This window comes from Chlorocebus sabaeus, chromosome 5 (assembly GCF_047675955.1).
Source record: "Chlorocebus sabaeus isolate Y175 chromosome 5, mChlSab1.0.hap1, whole genome shotgun sequence".
Classification (NCBI taxonomy): domain Eukaryota; kingdom Metazoa; phylum Chordata; class Mammalia; order Primates; family Cercopithecidae; genus Chlorocebus; species Chlorocebus sabaeus.
Window position 1 is genome coordinate 54,248,710 of NC_132908.1, and position 16,442 is coordinate 54,265,151.

Consider the following 16,442-nt stretch of genomic DNA (forward strand, 5'->3'; position numbering starts at 1 on the left):
GGACTACCAGTTACTGGGACTGGGAGGACCAGAAAAAGAAGAGACTATGGGGAAGGGCAGTGTGATGAGAGTGGGGGTTATGTGGCACGATATTGAGAATTTTGATTCAGCTAAGTTACATTTGGGATGTCTATTAAGACATTTAAGTGGATGACCAAAAGGCAACAATGAGCCACAGCAAAGTCATCTTTGCAGATTTCTCAGCCCTTCTATGGAGAGAGGGCATGCTATAACCAGTAGAGAACATCTCACTAAGAATACAGGAAAGTTGCTAAACATGTTCTTTTAAAACTCAGAGGCCAATTTCTCCCCTGGATGAAGCTGGCTGCACTGCCCACCTGTCTGAGAGTCTAATCCCAGTACTATTAGGATTGATGCCTTGAGTTAACCCTAAGAAGGATGTGGACTTTTGACAACACTCTTGCACACAACACAAACTCCACAACCCGTTGCCAGCTTTTCAGAATCACAGGAAAATCAGTTGAAAAATGACTTGAGAAATCACCAGGTAGAAAACCCCCCTTCTGTTGATGAGGAGATGACATCCATAGATGCTGATGAGAAAATGGACACCTTACAGGTTTTCCTCCACGTACAAAGGATATTCTGTATTCCTTCAGTTCTTTCAGTTCTTCTTCTCTTCGTTGCTTTTCTATTAGTTCCTGCTGTCGAGAAACCTCATCAAGGAAGTTGGTCTCATCTTCATCTAAGCCTCTTACCATGTTTTCTGAGGAAATAATTAAACAGGGAACACTTAGCAGGCTAAAGGGAAAAATAAGATTTTTCCTTTCCCCTTTTTTAATAAACAGCAGATTCTTCAGGGGATTAAAAAAAAAAGAACTGGTAAATACCATCGCGTTTGAATAGATAACAGCGCATAAAAAAACAAGGCATTTTTCCCATTACTAAATATTACCATAGAATTAAAATGGGTGTTTTGAGCTCTAAACAAAAATATTCAATGTGGTTTAGAAGGCTGAAGGCTGTCTCTTTTCCACCAAATGAGCATCTGGAGACTCGAAAATCAAGACAATTCCATGGCTAGTTAGGAAAAGTGCTGCACGAGGCAAAAGTGCGTCAAAAATACCCCACAGAGTCCCTTGAACTCTGTGTTTTCGGAAGCTTACTGAATTTGAACTGTTCCTCATACTCCTGCTGCTTCCTGTCCTTCTGTTCCTGTAGTCTTTCATACAGAGAGCGAGGGTCATAAACCTCCTCTGGACATTCTGAAAGGAAAAGGAGATGGGAGAGAGGTGGAGGGGGAGGAGATACATACTTCAGATTGTTTTCATATTATTTTGGAATCACAAAAGCCTTTAAAGACAAAGTCAAGTCTCTGCATGATCTGAGGGTGTGGACAACACAAAAATAGTACAAAGTCCAGTTTCCCTTCGGACCTCAGAGAGGGGCCAGCAGTTCTCAAAGCCAACTATCAATGTCAATAGCGCCCATGGCCTGAAACAGTTAAGTGATTGAGGGGCCAGCCCTAACCCTCCACAGCAGCCGTGTTCTCAGTTGTTCAGACCATGGATCCACCTGTATAGATGGAGGAGAGGAGCAGAATCTCTTGGAAGGCAGTGTGGAAGGCAGAAAAGGAATAGGATGTGAGTATCCTGGCTCTACTCCCAGCTGTGCAGGACCTTACACAGGTGACTTCGCCCCTCTGAGTCTCAGTTCCTCAACTCTAAAGTAAGGATAATTGGCCAGCATGGTGGCTCACGCCTGTAATCCCAGCACTTTGGGAGGCCGATGCAGGAGTTCAGGAGTTTGGAACCAGCCTGGCCAACATGATGAAACTCCATCTCTACCAAAAATACAAAAATTAGCCAGGCATGGTAGCAGGTGCCTGTAATCCCAATTACTCGGAAGGCTGAAGCAGGAGAATCTCTTGAGCCCGGGAGGCGGAGGTTGCAGTGAGCCAAGATCGCACCACTGCACTCCAGCCTGGGCAACAGAGTGAGACTCCGTCTCAAAAAAGTAAATAAATAAAACAAAGTGAGGACAATTAATACCTACTCTGCAGGACTACTGCATGGATTAAAGACCATTATACTGAATATCACAGTATACCTTCTGGATCTTCAGGTTTTCGAACTTTCTCCCATTCTTCTTGCCTCCTTTTGCGCCGTTCATCTAGTTCCGCCTCAGACACAAATCTCTTTTTGATAACAAGGTTACCATCATCCCCTCCATCCATAATGAAACAACCAATCTACAAAACAAAAACAAAAACAAAAATATCATTTCAAGGGAGAACTGCAATTAAAATTCTAAAGAGAAACAAGGAGATTTAGCTCTGTCTCACCCAGCAACAAACTAAAAATTATCTTCCGACTTTGAATTGAAAAAATTCTCAGCCGGGTACGGTGGCAAATGCCTGTAATCCCGGCACTTTGGGAGGCCAAGGCAGGCAGATCACAAGGTCAGTTCAAGACCAGCCTGACTGACATGGTGAAACCCCATCTCTACTAAAAATACAAAAATTAGTCAGGCATGGTGGCACGCACCTGTAATCTCAGCTACTCAGGAGGCTGAGGCAGGAGAATCACTTAAACCTGGAGGCACCCAAGCCTGAGCGACAGGGCAAGACCTTGTCTCAAAAAAAAAAAAAAAACTCTCAAATAGTTTATAGGCCATTGATGAAAGCACATGAATACACTTTTCCTAACATATCAGGGAATTTTTATTAACATCGATGTTATCTACACAGTTGGCAAGAGGACCTGGAGTAATTCTTACTACCTGGTGTTCCATAGTAAATCTCACATTGCAGATAACTTCTCTGTCCCTCTAATCTAGATAAATTGGCCTCCTGAGCATCCCATCCTTTTCCCAGCTCTCATCCGCCTTTATTTCTGTAACATCTGACATTGTTTCTTCTTGAAATTCCTGTTTCTGGGACACTACACTATCTTGATTCACCTGTTCTTGCCTCCAAGTAGATTAAGATGGAGAATCTCAGCTACTGAAGATTTAGTCATCAAGTCCAGTCTGTACAGCAGGGAAGGTGAACAAACCATGAATGGAGAAAGTGAGACTGGAAGAACAGATCTCCTAACTCCAACTTCAGTTCCAAGTACTTTCCTGAATACTAATCTGACTCATTTATCTCTCTCCTGACCTTCCTCCTTATAAACCCTTTGTCTGTGCCATTTAAGATTTGAACTTCAATCTTTCTCTTTTCTCACTCTCACAATCACCTCAACCATTTTATGCATATTTTGACACAGAAGATTACCTAATCTGTTATTTCTACCTGAGCTTTTCTTCAGAGGAGAGAAGGAAATAAAGATAGCAGAGTGTGTATTACTTATTACTCCTTTTTTTTTTTTTTTTTTGAGACGAAGTCTCATTCTGTCGCCCAAGCTGGAGTCCAGTGGTACAATCTCGACTCACTGCAACCTCCGCCTCCCGGGTTCAAGCAATTCTCCTGTCTCTGCCTGCTGAGTAGCTGGGACTACAGGCGTGTGCCAACATGCCCAGCTAATTTTTGTATTTTTAGTAGAGATGGGGTTTCACTATGTCAGCCAGGCTTGTCTCGAACTCCTTACCTCGTGATCCACCTGCCTAGGCCTCCCAAAGTGCTGGGATTATAGGTGTAAGCCACCGCAGCTGGCCGTATTACTCCTTTTAAACTAAACCTCTGTTTTTCTTTATTGGTTTCTTTCCTTTTGAGTAACTGTGGAATCAACCCCTACCCAGACATGTTATGTGTTATTCACAGCACTATGCGCTAACAAGGAGGCACATATTCAATCCAATGTCCATTCCAAGATGACCACTAACAACAAAAACAGCAAGTTTCCACGCTACCACAAAAATAAGGCAGCTAACCGCTAATGAGCTCTTACCATGTACTGTACACTTTTTATGGATATTATCTAATTAACATGGTCATTGATCCTATGAGAAATATTATGTTTATAGATGAAGTTGAGGTCCAGAGGAGTTAGATTATTTGTCTAAGGTGATACACGTGGTGAATGGTAGAGCCAAGAACCAAAGTCAGGCCTAACATCAAAAATTCGTACTCTTACCAACTTTACTATACTCCTCCCCAGAAAACACTAAATCTTGGTTGAAAACAAAGACATGTCGACTTCAGCTTTCTTCCTACTTCAAATTCCAGTGTTGAGAATATTCATGCAACATTTTTATTTAGTAAAGCTAGAAATGGAAGCTGAAAAAACAAACCCAAACATTCAGAACAAGAGAATAGTCTCAGCCTGTTGCTGAGGTTTAGTTTAATGTAACAATAATAAGAAAGAATTGTGAAAATTACTAGAAAGAAATGAAATCAACTGACAGACGCTGTTGCTCCCACCTAAAGCCCACAACCTGGACACTTCTGATTTAGCAGCACTCAACGACTCCAGTCAGAGGCTCATTACTGAAGCAGAACTGTTCAGTCTCTGTGAAAATGCCAAAAATTCCTCAAGTTCTACAGAACAACCTCTTATGAAACCAGAGCCAACAATTTCTTAAACGTCTCTGGCAGAGAAAACGTGAACTTTCTAGGGCTCTAATGGTTGGGAGACATTCTGGACAACCCTCAGTTTCCCCCTTTCTTATTCCCTATTAACCATTAAGTCTCCTTTCTCATCCTGTATTAATCACTTGGTTTCTTTCCATCACCCATTTTTCCTAAATAATTCAGAGTAGGATAGGTCCTTATAGCCTACCTAACACGATAATCACTCGACATCTGAATTTACCATACACACCCAGGAGAAGGTCATCCAACTCATATATTAAAACTTCAAGAGGGACCACTGCACTCCCTTCCTAGGCAGCCAACTCCCTCTCCAAGCACATTTGACTGTTAGGATAGTTCTTCCTTAAACTGAACTGAAATCTGTTTTACTATAAATTCAACACATAGGTTCAATCCACTGGGACTATACAAAAAGAATCGAATCTTTTCTAACATGACCATATTTCAGTTGTTTGAAGACAATTCCCATGTTCTTCCTAATTTGTTGTTTTTCTGAGCCAAACATTCCTAGTTACTTTAATCTTACAAGATGGAGAAAAATAATCATGTCTCTGGGAAATGAATTTATCAGATTAGATATGATTTAAACCTGGGAAATAAATACTAGGATATGGCAATGCCATTGGTGCCCCAGTAAATGTCTCTCTTCATTCTTGTTATATATATATAATTTTTTTTTTTATTTTAGGACAGAGACTCGCTCTGCTGCCCAGGCAGAGTGCAGTGGCATGATCTTGGCTCACTGCAACCTCCGCCTCCCAGATTCAAGTGATTCTCCTGCTTCAGCCTCCTGAATAGCTGGGATTACAGGTGTGTGCCACCATGCCCGGCTAATTTTTGTATTTTTAGTAAAGATGGGGTTTCATTATGTTGGCCAGGCTGGTCTTGAACTCCTGACCTCAGGTGATCCACTGGCCTTGGCCTCCCAAAGTGTTGGGATTACAGGCATGAGCCACTGTGCCCAGCCTTTATTTTTAAAACAGAAAATTAAAAAATCTTCCAATATGCCAAAAAAAAAAAAAAAAAAAAAAAACCCAAACCCTAGATTTTTACATTTCCATCTAAATAAGAAATCAGAGAGCCTCCTGGGTTCAAGCAGTTCTCATGCCTCAGCCTCCCGAATAGCTGGGACTACAGGCATGCACCACTACACCTGACTAATTTTTTTTTTTTTTTTTTTTTTTTTTTTTTTGCAGAAACAGGGTTTCACCATGTTGCCCAGGCTGGTCTCAAATTCCTGGACTCAAGCGATATGATCTGCCCACCTCAGCCTGCCAAAGTGCTGGGGTTATACGTATGAGCCACTGCACCCGGTCTACAATCTTTTATACACAGGGACAAAACCAGAAATCAGTTGGTTAATGAAAATAAGAAATAAAGCAAATGCATACATTAAAAAAAAAAAATTAAAGACAAGTGCTGCAGGGGCAAAAAGGGGATAAGAAATGTATTTCTCATCAGCTCCTAGTGGGTTGGTCTCCCAAAGCAAAGTCACACTGTCAAAACTAATGCACACTTATAAAAGTCTGCTCTTTAAAACTAATTTCTTAATTCAGGTTGGGCATGGTGGCTCATGCCTATAATCCCAGCACTTTGGGAGGCCAAGGCAGGAGGACCAGCCTGGACAATAAAGTGAGACCCCCCCATCTCTACAAAAAAATTTTAAAAACTAGCCAGGCATGGTGGTGTGTGCCTGTAGTCCCAGCTACTCAGAGGCTGAGGTGGGAGGATCATTTACTCCAGGAGGCTGAGGCTGCAGTGAGCCATGATTGCACCACTGTGCTCTAGCCTGGGCAACAGAGTGAGACCCTGTCTCAACAAATAAATTAATTAATTAATAATAAAACTAATATCATAATTCTGGCATTCCCCTGATCCCCAAATAAAGAAAGTAAGCCAAGTTAGATGGCCACAATAGTAATAAATTTCTGTAAGTTTAAAAGGAGTAGACTAAAACATAGACTGCTTTATACATCTTTTTTCAAATTAGCATTTTCTTCTGTAGGTCCTCATTCTCTGCATGGCTTTGCTCAGGCTGTTCCCTCTGCCAGGAATACCCTTGCTTTCTTTTCACCCCATGCAAACTGCTGCTCCATCCACCCAGAATCTCACTGAAGATCATCTCCTTTATGAAAAGACCTCCTAGAGTAGTTAATATGTATTTCCTTCCTTTGTGTTCCTGCTATGATCATTCATAACTCTACTACGGCCCTTATTCATTGTGTTTTATTATCTATAACTGTTCCAACAGCTCTTCGTCTCCACAGTGCTTATTATTATTAGCACAGTATCTGGCATATATTAGGTATTCAAATACTTACTAAATAAACCAACCATGAGGAGCTGAAGAATCTGAGCAGGGAGGAATGAACTCACATGAACATTCCTAGGTACTGTCAAGTGTAAGCTATAGAGATTGGTAGCCATCAAGCAAGTATTTGCTGAAGTGTCAGTATCATAGGAATTCTATTCAAACACCATACAATTTATGCAGTAAGAAACAAAGGACCAAAACTTAAATCACTTTACTATATCATATAATTGATATCATCTTTCAAAAATAACTGCTACTTTCCTTTAATTTCAACTGATGAAAAATGGTCACTTAACCTGCAAAAGCAGTACTTGATGCAGACAGCGTATTTCTTTGAAGAGTCCAATGGCTGTTTATTCTGCAAGAAAGAGGTGATAAGTACCTGTAACTTACTGACCTGCTGGAAGTAGACAGAGAAGCTAGAAAACTAGATTGTAGTGACTTCTAATTCCTATTGTCTAGGTAAATTTTCACAAGTCTCTTCTTTTCCCCTTTTGTTTACTAGAGTAATTAAAAACAAAACAAAAGACAAACAGCCCAGCGATATCGGGGATATGGGCTCTAACTGTGAAGACCCCTGTAGGAATGCAGAGGACTTACATTAGGAATGCTTATTTTGTCCTTACTGTGTTCCACTTTAGAAAGAGTAAACAAATGCTGTCAGCTTTCCTTTACTCACATGTTTTTCAAAGTGACTCAAGTTTAATTATCAAACTAAACATTACATTATTTTTTAAATGATTTATTCAAGTTCTTCAAATAGGGAATTCATAGAAAACTAAAATCATTTCAAAATTCACTTTGTCCACCAAACTTAAGAGTTCAAACTGGCACAAATAAAGAACGTGGTTTTCAAATCTGCCTGACAGTCAAGAAAACAAAGTTCTTATATTTCAAGCCAAAGTAACTGTTAAACACTGAACTACTGGGTTTACATTGGAGACCGTGGTATTTAATTTCCAGGGTGGTGGGACAAAATGGGCTCAGTTCTTACACAGCACACCACACATTTTAAAATACAAAACTTACATTGCTGCTCCCCAAATAATTGCTATTCCTAACTTGAAAAATGACTCCATTAAGCTAGTGCCATGACACAGGTAATGAGATCTGATTTCCTATGGAATTGAATTATGTGATGGCAAACTACTTAAGTGTTTACATCACTGGCCACCATATCCTTCTAATTCTAAAATTAGACAGACTGTACATGTAAAAACACACCAGAATCAGGTTTCTGTGTTCTGTTGTTTTAAGGCTTCACTCTGAGTAGCAAAAGCAATAGGTCAATTCATTTCCTTCTATCAGTAAATACAGATTATTGCTTTCCAACATTTTTTACTCTGATGTTCAAGTCACATTGTACTTCAAAATGCAGGACAGCAACTAAGAGGAATTTGCCATCTGGCTAACTCAAGTATATTCCAAATAAAGACTGCTCTCTGGACAGAAGGCACTTCTACCAAGATACAATAATTTAGATTTTTTAAAATTTAGCTGACTTTTCCTATATCATAAAATTTATTTAGAGGATGGTAACTGCTAACAGAGAGCCCGCTGTTAGCATTTATTACTAGGCAAAGTAAAGTCAATCTTCTAACACTGAAGCTTATTTAACATACTCCAGTAGCAAAGGAGACTAAAATAATCTAAAAACTAAACCACAGAAAAAGCAATTTAATCCATATTTTAAATGTTTATTATAAGGGGCAATTTACAATAACCTTTCAGGCATCTATGAAACACATACAATAAAAAATTCGGCTTTGCAATAACCTCTCAGGCATCTATGGAACACATATAATAAGAAATTCGGCCAGGCGCAGTGGCTCACACCTATAATCCTAGCACTTTGGGAGGCCGAGGCAGGTTGATCACTTGAGTTCAGGAGTTCAAGACCAGCCTGGCCAACATGGTGAAACCCCATCTCTACTAGAAATACAAAATTAGCCAGGTGTGGTGACATGCACCTGTAATCCCAGCTACCTGGGAGGCTGAGGCAGGAGAATCACTTGAACCCAGGAGGCGAAGGTTGCAGTGAGCTGAGATTTCACGCCACTGTACTCCAGCCTGGGCAACAGAGTGAGACTGCGTCTCAGAAAAAGAAAAAAAACAAAAAGAAATTAAGGCCTGGCGCGGTAGCTCACACCTGCAATCTGAGCACTTTGGGAGGCCAAGGCAGGACTGTTTGAGTCCAGGAGTTCAAGACCTGCCTGGGTAACATGGCGAAACCCCATCTCTATTAAAAATAAACAAACAAACAGACTGGGCACAGTGGCTCATGCCTGTAGTCCCAAAGCTGTGGGAGGCCAAGGTGGGAGCATCACTTGAGGCCAGGAGTTTAGGACCAGCCTGGGCAACACAGTGAGACTCTGTCTCTACAAAAAAAATTTAAAAATTAGCCAGGTGTGATGGTGCACTACTTAGGAGGCTGAAGTGGGAAGATGGCTTCAGCCAAGGAGTTTCAGGCTACAGTGAGCTATGAGGGCCACTGCACTCCAGACTGGGCAACAGCACAAGACCCTGCCTGGGGGGGGAAAAAAAAAAAGTTAAACAAATTATTGATTTATCTTTCCATAGCGCAAGAGCAGTCTCAAATGCGCGTTTATCTTGAATTCACCTATATGCACTAGAAGACAACTAATTTAAATATCAGTTCCCTTAGCTGATCCTCATTCACATGCGCCTCTCCGAATATGAACACTTCCCTCACTATGCATGATTGTATTCATTGCATTTTTTACATATTGTGACTCCTAAATACAAACCAACAACTTCATCTGGGGCTCACAGGAAGAAAAACAGCAGCTTTTTCCAAAGCCAAAATAAAACTTGCCTGAGGATCTAGCGAAAAAAAACCCAAACCAAAGTACTTTTCCTATTCTCTCACAACACAGTATAATTCTGTGAGGGATATGTCCCCACACACCAGGCAATCCACCAATTTTGCAGCAGACACCAACCGGCTGGGTGTCCTCTAATTCAGTTCAACTCTGACACTACCTACCTGGATGGAGACTGCATCAGATCCCACAGGCTGAGGGCTGAGTCCCACAAGACTAGCCTCCATTTTAGATACCAACCACAAGGACCAGGTTGTTTTCCCCGTGGTTCGGACCAACTGGCTATTAATCGGGGTTCCCATGACCTGCTCCTTAGGTTCTATGAATTTGCTAGACCAGTTCACAGAACTCAGAGGAACTTAGAGGAACACTTTGCTTACATATACCGGTTTATTATAAAAGGATATTACAAAGGATACAGATGAAGCGATGCATAGGGCGAGGCATGTGGGAAAGGCACAGAGCTTCCATGCACTCTCTGGGGCACCATCATCCAGGAACCTCCCACGTCCACCTATTCAGAAGTTCCCCAAACCCAGTCTTTTGGGGTTTTATGGAAGCTTCATCACTTAGACATGATTAATTAAACAGTGACCACTGGTGATCAACACAATCATCAGCTCCTCTGCCCTCTCCTCTCCCCAGAAGTTGGACACTGAAGAGGGGCTGAAAGTACCAACTCTCTAATCTTCCCTGGGTCTTTCAAGTGACCAGCCCCCATCCTAAAGCTACTTAGGGGCTGCCAGCCACCAGTCAGCTCCTTAGCATATAAAAAGACACCAATCATTTTGGAGATTCCAAGGATTACAGGAGTTGTATGCCACAGGAGACAGGGACGAAGGCCAAATATGTATTTTATAATATCACACTGGCCATGTCAGAATTGTGCAACACAACACTGGTACTACAATTAACATGCTGCTTCCCTGAAATTTCAAGGGTAGCTTTGCTTGTAAGCTATTTTGTCATCTAGGCTCACTTCAGACCCTAACCCACACCTCAAGTCATACTCCATCCTCCCTCCCCCCACCCTACGTAACTCCACTTCAAGACCATATTAAAAACAAAATAAAACAAATAATCACGGTGCCAGTTACTCAGGAGGCTGAGACTGGAGGACTGCTTGAGCCTAGGAGTTCAAAGCCAGCCTGGGCAACATAACGAGATACCCATTTCCCTTTTAAAAAAAAAAAAAACGGGGGGAGGGGGAGCTTTGCATTACAATAACCAGACAAGGCCAAATAATTTTTTTTTTTTTTTTGGCGCAGTGGCTCATGCCTGTAACCCTAGCATTTTGGGAGGCTGAGGCAGATGGATCATCTGAGGTCAGGAGTTCGAGACCAACCTGACCAACATGGCGAAACCCCGTCTCTACTAAAACTACAAAAATTAACTGGGCGTGGTAGCACATGCCTGTAATCCCAGCTACCCAGGAGGCTGAGGCAGGAGAATCGCTTGAACCCGGGAGGCGGAGGTTGTAGTGAGCCGAGATCGCACCACTGCACTCCAGCCTGCGTGATGCGAGCAAGACTCCATCTCAAAAGAAAAAAAATTGTTTGAAGCAAATATTTACAGAGAACCTATTACGTGCAAGATACAATGCTATGTACTAAACAGGCAACTGAGGAACTTACACTCATTCAGTAAAAGAAGTAAGGTTGGTATACAGCAATTTAAGGAAAAGTAAAACTAGGTTACAGGCCATTAAGAGGGACTAAAGAGTAAAGAAAGGAAGACTAGGATAAGCATTGGGGAAGCTTAATTTTCACAGTGGCTGTGACGACGCACAGTGAAAGTGGTGGAAATTTTAGGTATATGAAGAATAACCATCTTTAACTTAAGGATGCTAGAAATCACACAAATTTCACATTCCAAAAATCAGAATACAGGGGGATTTTCATTTCCTGAAATAGTGGGCTAGGTATTTGAGATCAATTATCCACCTCTGCACTAAATATGCCTGAAATTTGTTTAAAAAAATTTTTTTTTTTTTGAGACAGGGTCTTGTTCTGTCACACAGGCTGGAGTGCAGTGGCACGATCTCGGCTCATTGCAACCTCCACCTCCCAGGTTCAAGCGATTCTCCTGCCTCAGCCTCCTGAGTGACTGGGATTGCAGGCGCCCGCCACCATGCCTGGCTAATTTTTGTATTTTTTAGTAGAGACAGGGTTTCACCATGTTGGCCAGGCTGGTCTCAAACTCCTGACCTCAAGTGATCTGCCCACCTCGGCCTCCCAGAGTGCTGGAATTACAAGTGTGAGCCACCGCGCCCGGCCAAAAATATTAATTCTTAAATAGAAAAGCTGACAAGATAGTAAAGAATTTGGACACAATCTAGAAGGTGAAAACCAGAAATTAAGCCCAATATTCAAAATGGATTTCATCCTGAGGATTTCTCTGACCTAAAAGCTAAAGTTTCAGTGCCTTTATGAGATAACAGAAACAAGTTCAAGCCAGGAGCCCATCCAGGAAGTGGAGTCTGACAACTACCTCCCTCTCCATCTTAATTTGGTATCCAAAAGAACTACAGCTTCAAAGTAAAGATGAACTGGGAAGTAAAACAGCAGGAATAATGGACAACACAAACAGACTCTCCCAAAGGGAATTCAGACAGTGGAATTAAACACAGAGATTACAAAAACAACTATACTTTCCATTTTTAAAGAAATAAAATTAAGCCTCAAAATTAATAATAAGAAATAAGAAACTGTAAAATAGCGTCACAAACCAAACAGAACTTCAGGAACTAAAAAATGCAATATATGATTTAAGATTTCAGTGGCCGAGTTTAATAACAACGGAAATAACTTGAGAATAAAGAAATTATCCAGAATGTACTATGAAAGAACAGAGTAAAAGATATAGAGAAAAGAATGAAAAGGTTTAGTTAAATCAACAAAAAAGAGAGACAATGGGAAGCAGTATATGCATATAAAATGGCTGAGAATTTTTACAGAACTAATGAAAGACACTAATTCACAGATTCAAGAAGTCTAATAAATACCAAACAAACTGAACAAAAACAAACCCATAGTTCCATACAGCATGGTGGAAATACAGAAAACCAAAGACAAATCTTTTTTTAAACTTGTCCATACTTAATTTTAGACAAAACAATCAACATTCTATAGTGAAGAATGAAACATAATATTTAAGAATGAAGACAAAGTATGTTCAAAAGGTTACTAATAGTGAACACGTTGAAAATGCTTAATTTAGCTGCCGTAAAGGCATAATTACACTATGACCCTGTACTTTACATTGCACTTGTTACTTGATTTACCACATACGTGGTTTTCAATAGCTAAAACAGCAGCTTGACTCTAACCAAGCATCACGATTCTTGGAAGACGAAAGTGAAGACTGATCATCAACTAAATGGTTTTGACAAAATTGTTCCTTTCTTATATTATGAAGCACTTCCCCACAGGGTAAGGACATGAAGACTTCAGTTGAGAAAGATAATCGGGCAGCCTATACTTTCAGACCCTTACAAATTGTTCGCAGGTTATCTAACTAAAAGACTGTAAAAGCTGCTGTCGGCTCAATATTTTGTATCAAAACGGAGTCTACCCACTGATTCCCTTCAAAGATTTCAGAAGGGTGCCTTCTATTTTATGGTGTCCCTGTGGACACATGAATACACCAAATAATTGAAGAATCGACAAATCTTATCTCACAAGTGGTAGGCAAGAGGTCATCGGGAATTCCGACCACCAGGCTCGCATGTGGCTTCTTGGGTCCCACTCCTGAACTAACCAGTCAGACTACCTGAGGGTGCGGGGGTCTGAGAGTCTGCATTTTAAAAGGGCCCGAGGAGATGTTGTTTTCCACTAACGTTTAAGAAGCACGACTATGAACAAACAGGTCTCCCCTTTTCCTCTGTGTGGACTGACAGTCACAAGGACCACCAACTCTCAAGCATGACGCTTCAACTCTCCGTCTTTGTTCCTTAAGTTTTCTGCAAAACGGGCCAGCTGGCTTGTTTTCCCTAATAGAAAATGCGCTTGGCACAGCAACTAGTACATGGCACACAATAAATGTGCTTCCCATCCTGCACTTCCATTCTGGGATGCAACCATTTCCAACCAGACGCCGCACATCGGAGTAACCTGGGCCTGTTCCAAGACCTCTGGAACGCAGCCTTCTACTCACTTGAAGCCTGGGTGGCCCTATCTAGCAGAAAAGTGGGGAAAACCCACTAAATGCCCGGCAGTGTGGGGCCCGCCTGAAAGGGTCCTCCCCCGCCACTCAGATGCCTTCCCGCGGGCACCCTCAGCTACCCTCAGGCTGGGCCTGCAAGCCCCAGGCTTCGGCTACTCCGGGCAAGGGGCGGGTGGGCGGACTGAGAACAGGCTTGGCCCTATCCCTAACAGCAGCTACAGCTCCCCTTCTCTTGGGTAAAGAAGCTGGAACCCAGGTGTCGCCGCCAGGCCAGGACCGAGGCCGCACTCACCTACCGGCGCGCGGGAGGCGAGACGCCCTCACCTCGGCGGCGCCTACCCCAAACCGCCACCGCAGAGCCGCTCGCTCTTAAAAAAGAAAAAAAAAATGAGAGGAAGAAAGAAAGAAACAGGAAGGAACGAATGAAAGAAGAAAAAAAAAAAATAGCCTTTGCTTTTGTATTCCTTTTGACCCTTCAGGGCTTCCTGTTCCTCACCGCCACAATAGAGTCCCGCCCCACTTCCGGCGACGTAACCCAATCCGCGGAGCTCTTCCTCCCCGGGAGCCCGATGGAAATCCGGTACCCTGAAAACTAGCCGGAGAGACTTGATTGGGCCGTTCACGTCTCAGGATGAGGATTGGCCAGTTTACGCTTGGGGGGCGGGCCGGTTCTCCTGATCACGTGACACGGTTTTTGAAAGGTGATTGGCTGTCAAGGAGAGGGATTGCCACCGAGGAAGGGGCGTTTCCTAGGGGACTGAGGGAGGGCCGGGGCGGTACGAAGCGGGGGAGGGCCGTGCGCGTAATGGCAGCGCCGTGGCCTCGCGTCCATCTTTACCGTTCTCTCGGACCTGTCACAAAGGAGTCGCGTCGCCGCCCCCTCGCTCCAGTGGGCCCGGGAGCTAGAGAAAGTCAGTGCCGCAGCCCGGCCGCGCTGCTCTGAGAAGCCCCCTGGGCACGCGGAGCGGGAGGGAGTGTGAGGGTTGGAGGCGACTGTGAGGGAGGGAAACAGCCTCTCGAGCCTGGGGCGGGCGGACCGGACTGGAGCCGGGGCAGGCTCTGGGAAAGGGCCTGGGAGAGAGGTGGCGTTGCTCAGAAGCCGAGAAACAGCCGATAGGTTTTCCACCGAGGCCCGCGCTTGAGGAATCCGAAGAGGTTCCTAGAAGAGGGTGTTCCCTCTTTCGGGGGTCCTCACCAGAAGAGGTTCTTGGGGGTCGCCCTTCTGAGGAGGCTGCGGCTAACAGGGCCCAGGTGAGAGGCAGCTATCTATCTCTTGGGGTGGCTCCTGGTACTGAGGGGGTCCTGATCTACTCAGGGGTGCCCGGGATAGAAAGGGTAGATGAGGGGACGCTTTGGGAGGGTTCCTTTTGTGGAGTTTGCGGTCTAGGTTGCACGGGTGGGAGGCGGGCCTCCCCTGGGAGATTTAGAAACGCCTTGGGATAGAAAGACAGAATGGGGCTGGCAGGTAGGAGCCAGAACTAGCGGATTCTCGTACTATGGAGGCCGGAGCTGAAAATTCAGTAAGGACCTTGGGGAGAGGGGGTTTCTGGGCGGTGATGGGAAGAAGACATCTCCATCCATAAGAAAGCCAGAGTGGGGAATAGTGAAAGGGAAACGGGAATTCATCGACCAGGTGTCCTAGACACAGGATCCAACTGCTTCCGGGCTTAGTGCCCGAGTAGGGTGGGGAGAGTCCATCCCACCAACACCCCCTGCGTGAGTCCAAATTAGGCATTTGTCTCTGCCTGCTGCCTCACTTTCCCCGTCTTTGGGGAGGGAAACCGACCGAGACCGAGACGGTCAGCTGAGACTTCGAGGTCCTGTCTTGTATCGTTCTCTCAGTGAGGTTGCTCCCCTTGGAGTGTTGCACTTTGAACTTTGAAGGGTTAGAAGTGTCTATTATTGACTGAGTAGAATCCCGCAGTTTTCCAGGCCCTTCACCTACCATCTGTTTGTGCTTAGTGGAGTGACTTAACCTCCTTAAGTCTCTTCTGTAAAATAACCAGCGCAGTGTGTGAAAGTGGAGACTACAAGCTGCGTGAACGTAAGTTACTGTGATTCTACCATCAAACGGGTTGCTGTTGAGGAATAAAAGTGAAGGGACTTTATAAATTGTAAAGCAGTATGTAGAGGTAAGGGGTGAGATTAATACAGTAGTTGTCTGCCACCTGCGGAGTCCTGGGAGCCATATTGTACTGCAAGCTTCAAGGTTCACAGCTTCTTAGGTCATATTATGATCTAAACCCATGGTTTCAAACCCTGTTTAGATGGGGATGGTGGGATTTCCAGCTTTTGCTCTCAGAATTTTTACTTACTTTGAACTTCTTATGGTGCTGGCAGTAGTTACCACTGTAATATCTTTTCCTTCAGGATTTTTTTCCCCCTGACAGCTGAAATTTTCCTCTAAGTAATTTGATCTCAACATTATAAACCTCTTCCCCCTTTTGCATATATATATATAGAGAGAGAGAGGCATGGCTTTTGGATGTCTACAGCTAGTGAATATCATGCTTTCTCCCTCAGTTGTGATTTGTAAAGACTGCCTTTTTTCCTCCACGAATACTATGCGTTGTTGTGGTAGCCCCAGACTATAGATTATGAGGCACGTTGGAAGTTGCTTTTAAAT

General features: G+C 43.3%; 2 protein-coding genes across 11 annotated transcripts in view; one reads left to right on the forward strand and one right to left on the reverse strand.

Annotated features, from left to right (window-relative positions):
* Window positions 1-14,399, reverse strand: part of PSME3IP1 (proteasome activator subunit 3 interacting protein 1) — a 32,532-nt gene extending 18,133 nt beyond the window's left edge. The window contains exons 1-5 of one of the 7 annotated variants that reach the window (XM_038008457.2): window positions 14,113-14,306; window positions 7,106-7,167; window positions 2,071-2,212; window positions 1,128-1,226; window positions 606-727 (exon numbers count right to left, since the gene is read on the reverse strand). In XM_038008457.2, the coding sequence (XP_037864385.1) occupies window positions 606-727; window positions 1,128-1,226; window positions 2,071-2,197 (348 nt within the window). In that variant the 5' untranslated portion in view covers window positions 2,198-2,212; window positions 7,106-7,167; window positions 14,113-14,306. Of the gene's footprint in view, window positions 1-605; window positions 728-1,127; window positions 1,227-2,070; window positions 2,213-7,105; window positions 7,168-8,033; window positions 8,070-9,816; window positions 11,027-14,108 lie in introns of those variants that run through there. The other 6 variants (XM_007993423.3, XM_073015404.1, XM_007993425.3 and 3 more) reach the window with 6 other exon arrangements.
* Window positions 14,400-14,592: 193 nt separating this feature from the next.
* RSPRY1 (ring finger and SPRY domain containing 1) overlaps window positions 14,593-16,442 on the forward strand; it is a 49,780-nt gene continuing 47,930 nt past the window's right edge. For 2 of the 4 annotated variants that reach the window (XM_007993427.3, XM_007993426.3), the window contains exon 1: window positions 14,593-15,067. The gene's annotated coding sequence lies outside the window, so the exon portion shown is untranslated. Of the gene's footprint in view, window positions 15,068-15,386; window positions 15,861-16,442 lie in introns of those variants that run through there. The other 2 variants (XM_007993428.3, XM_038008454.2) reach the window with 2 other exon arrangements.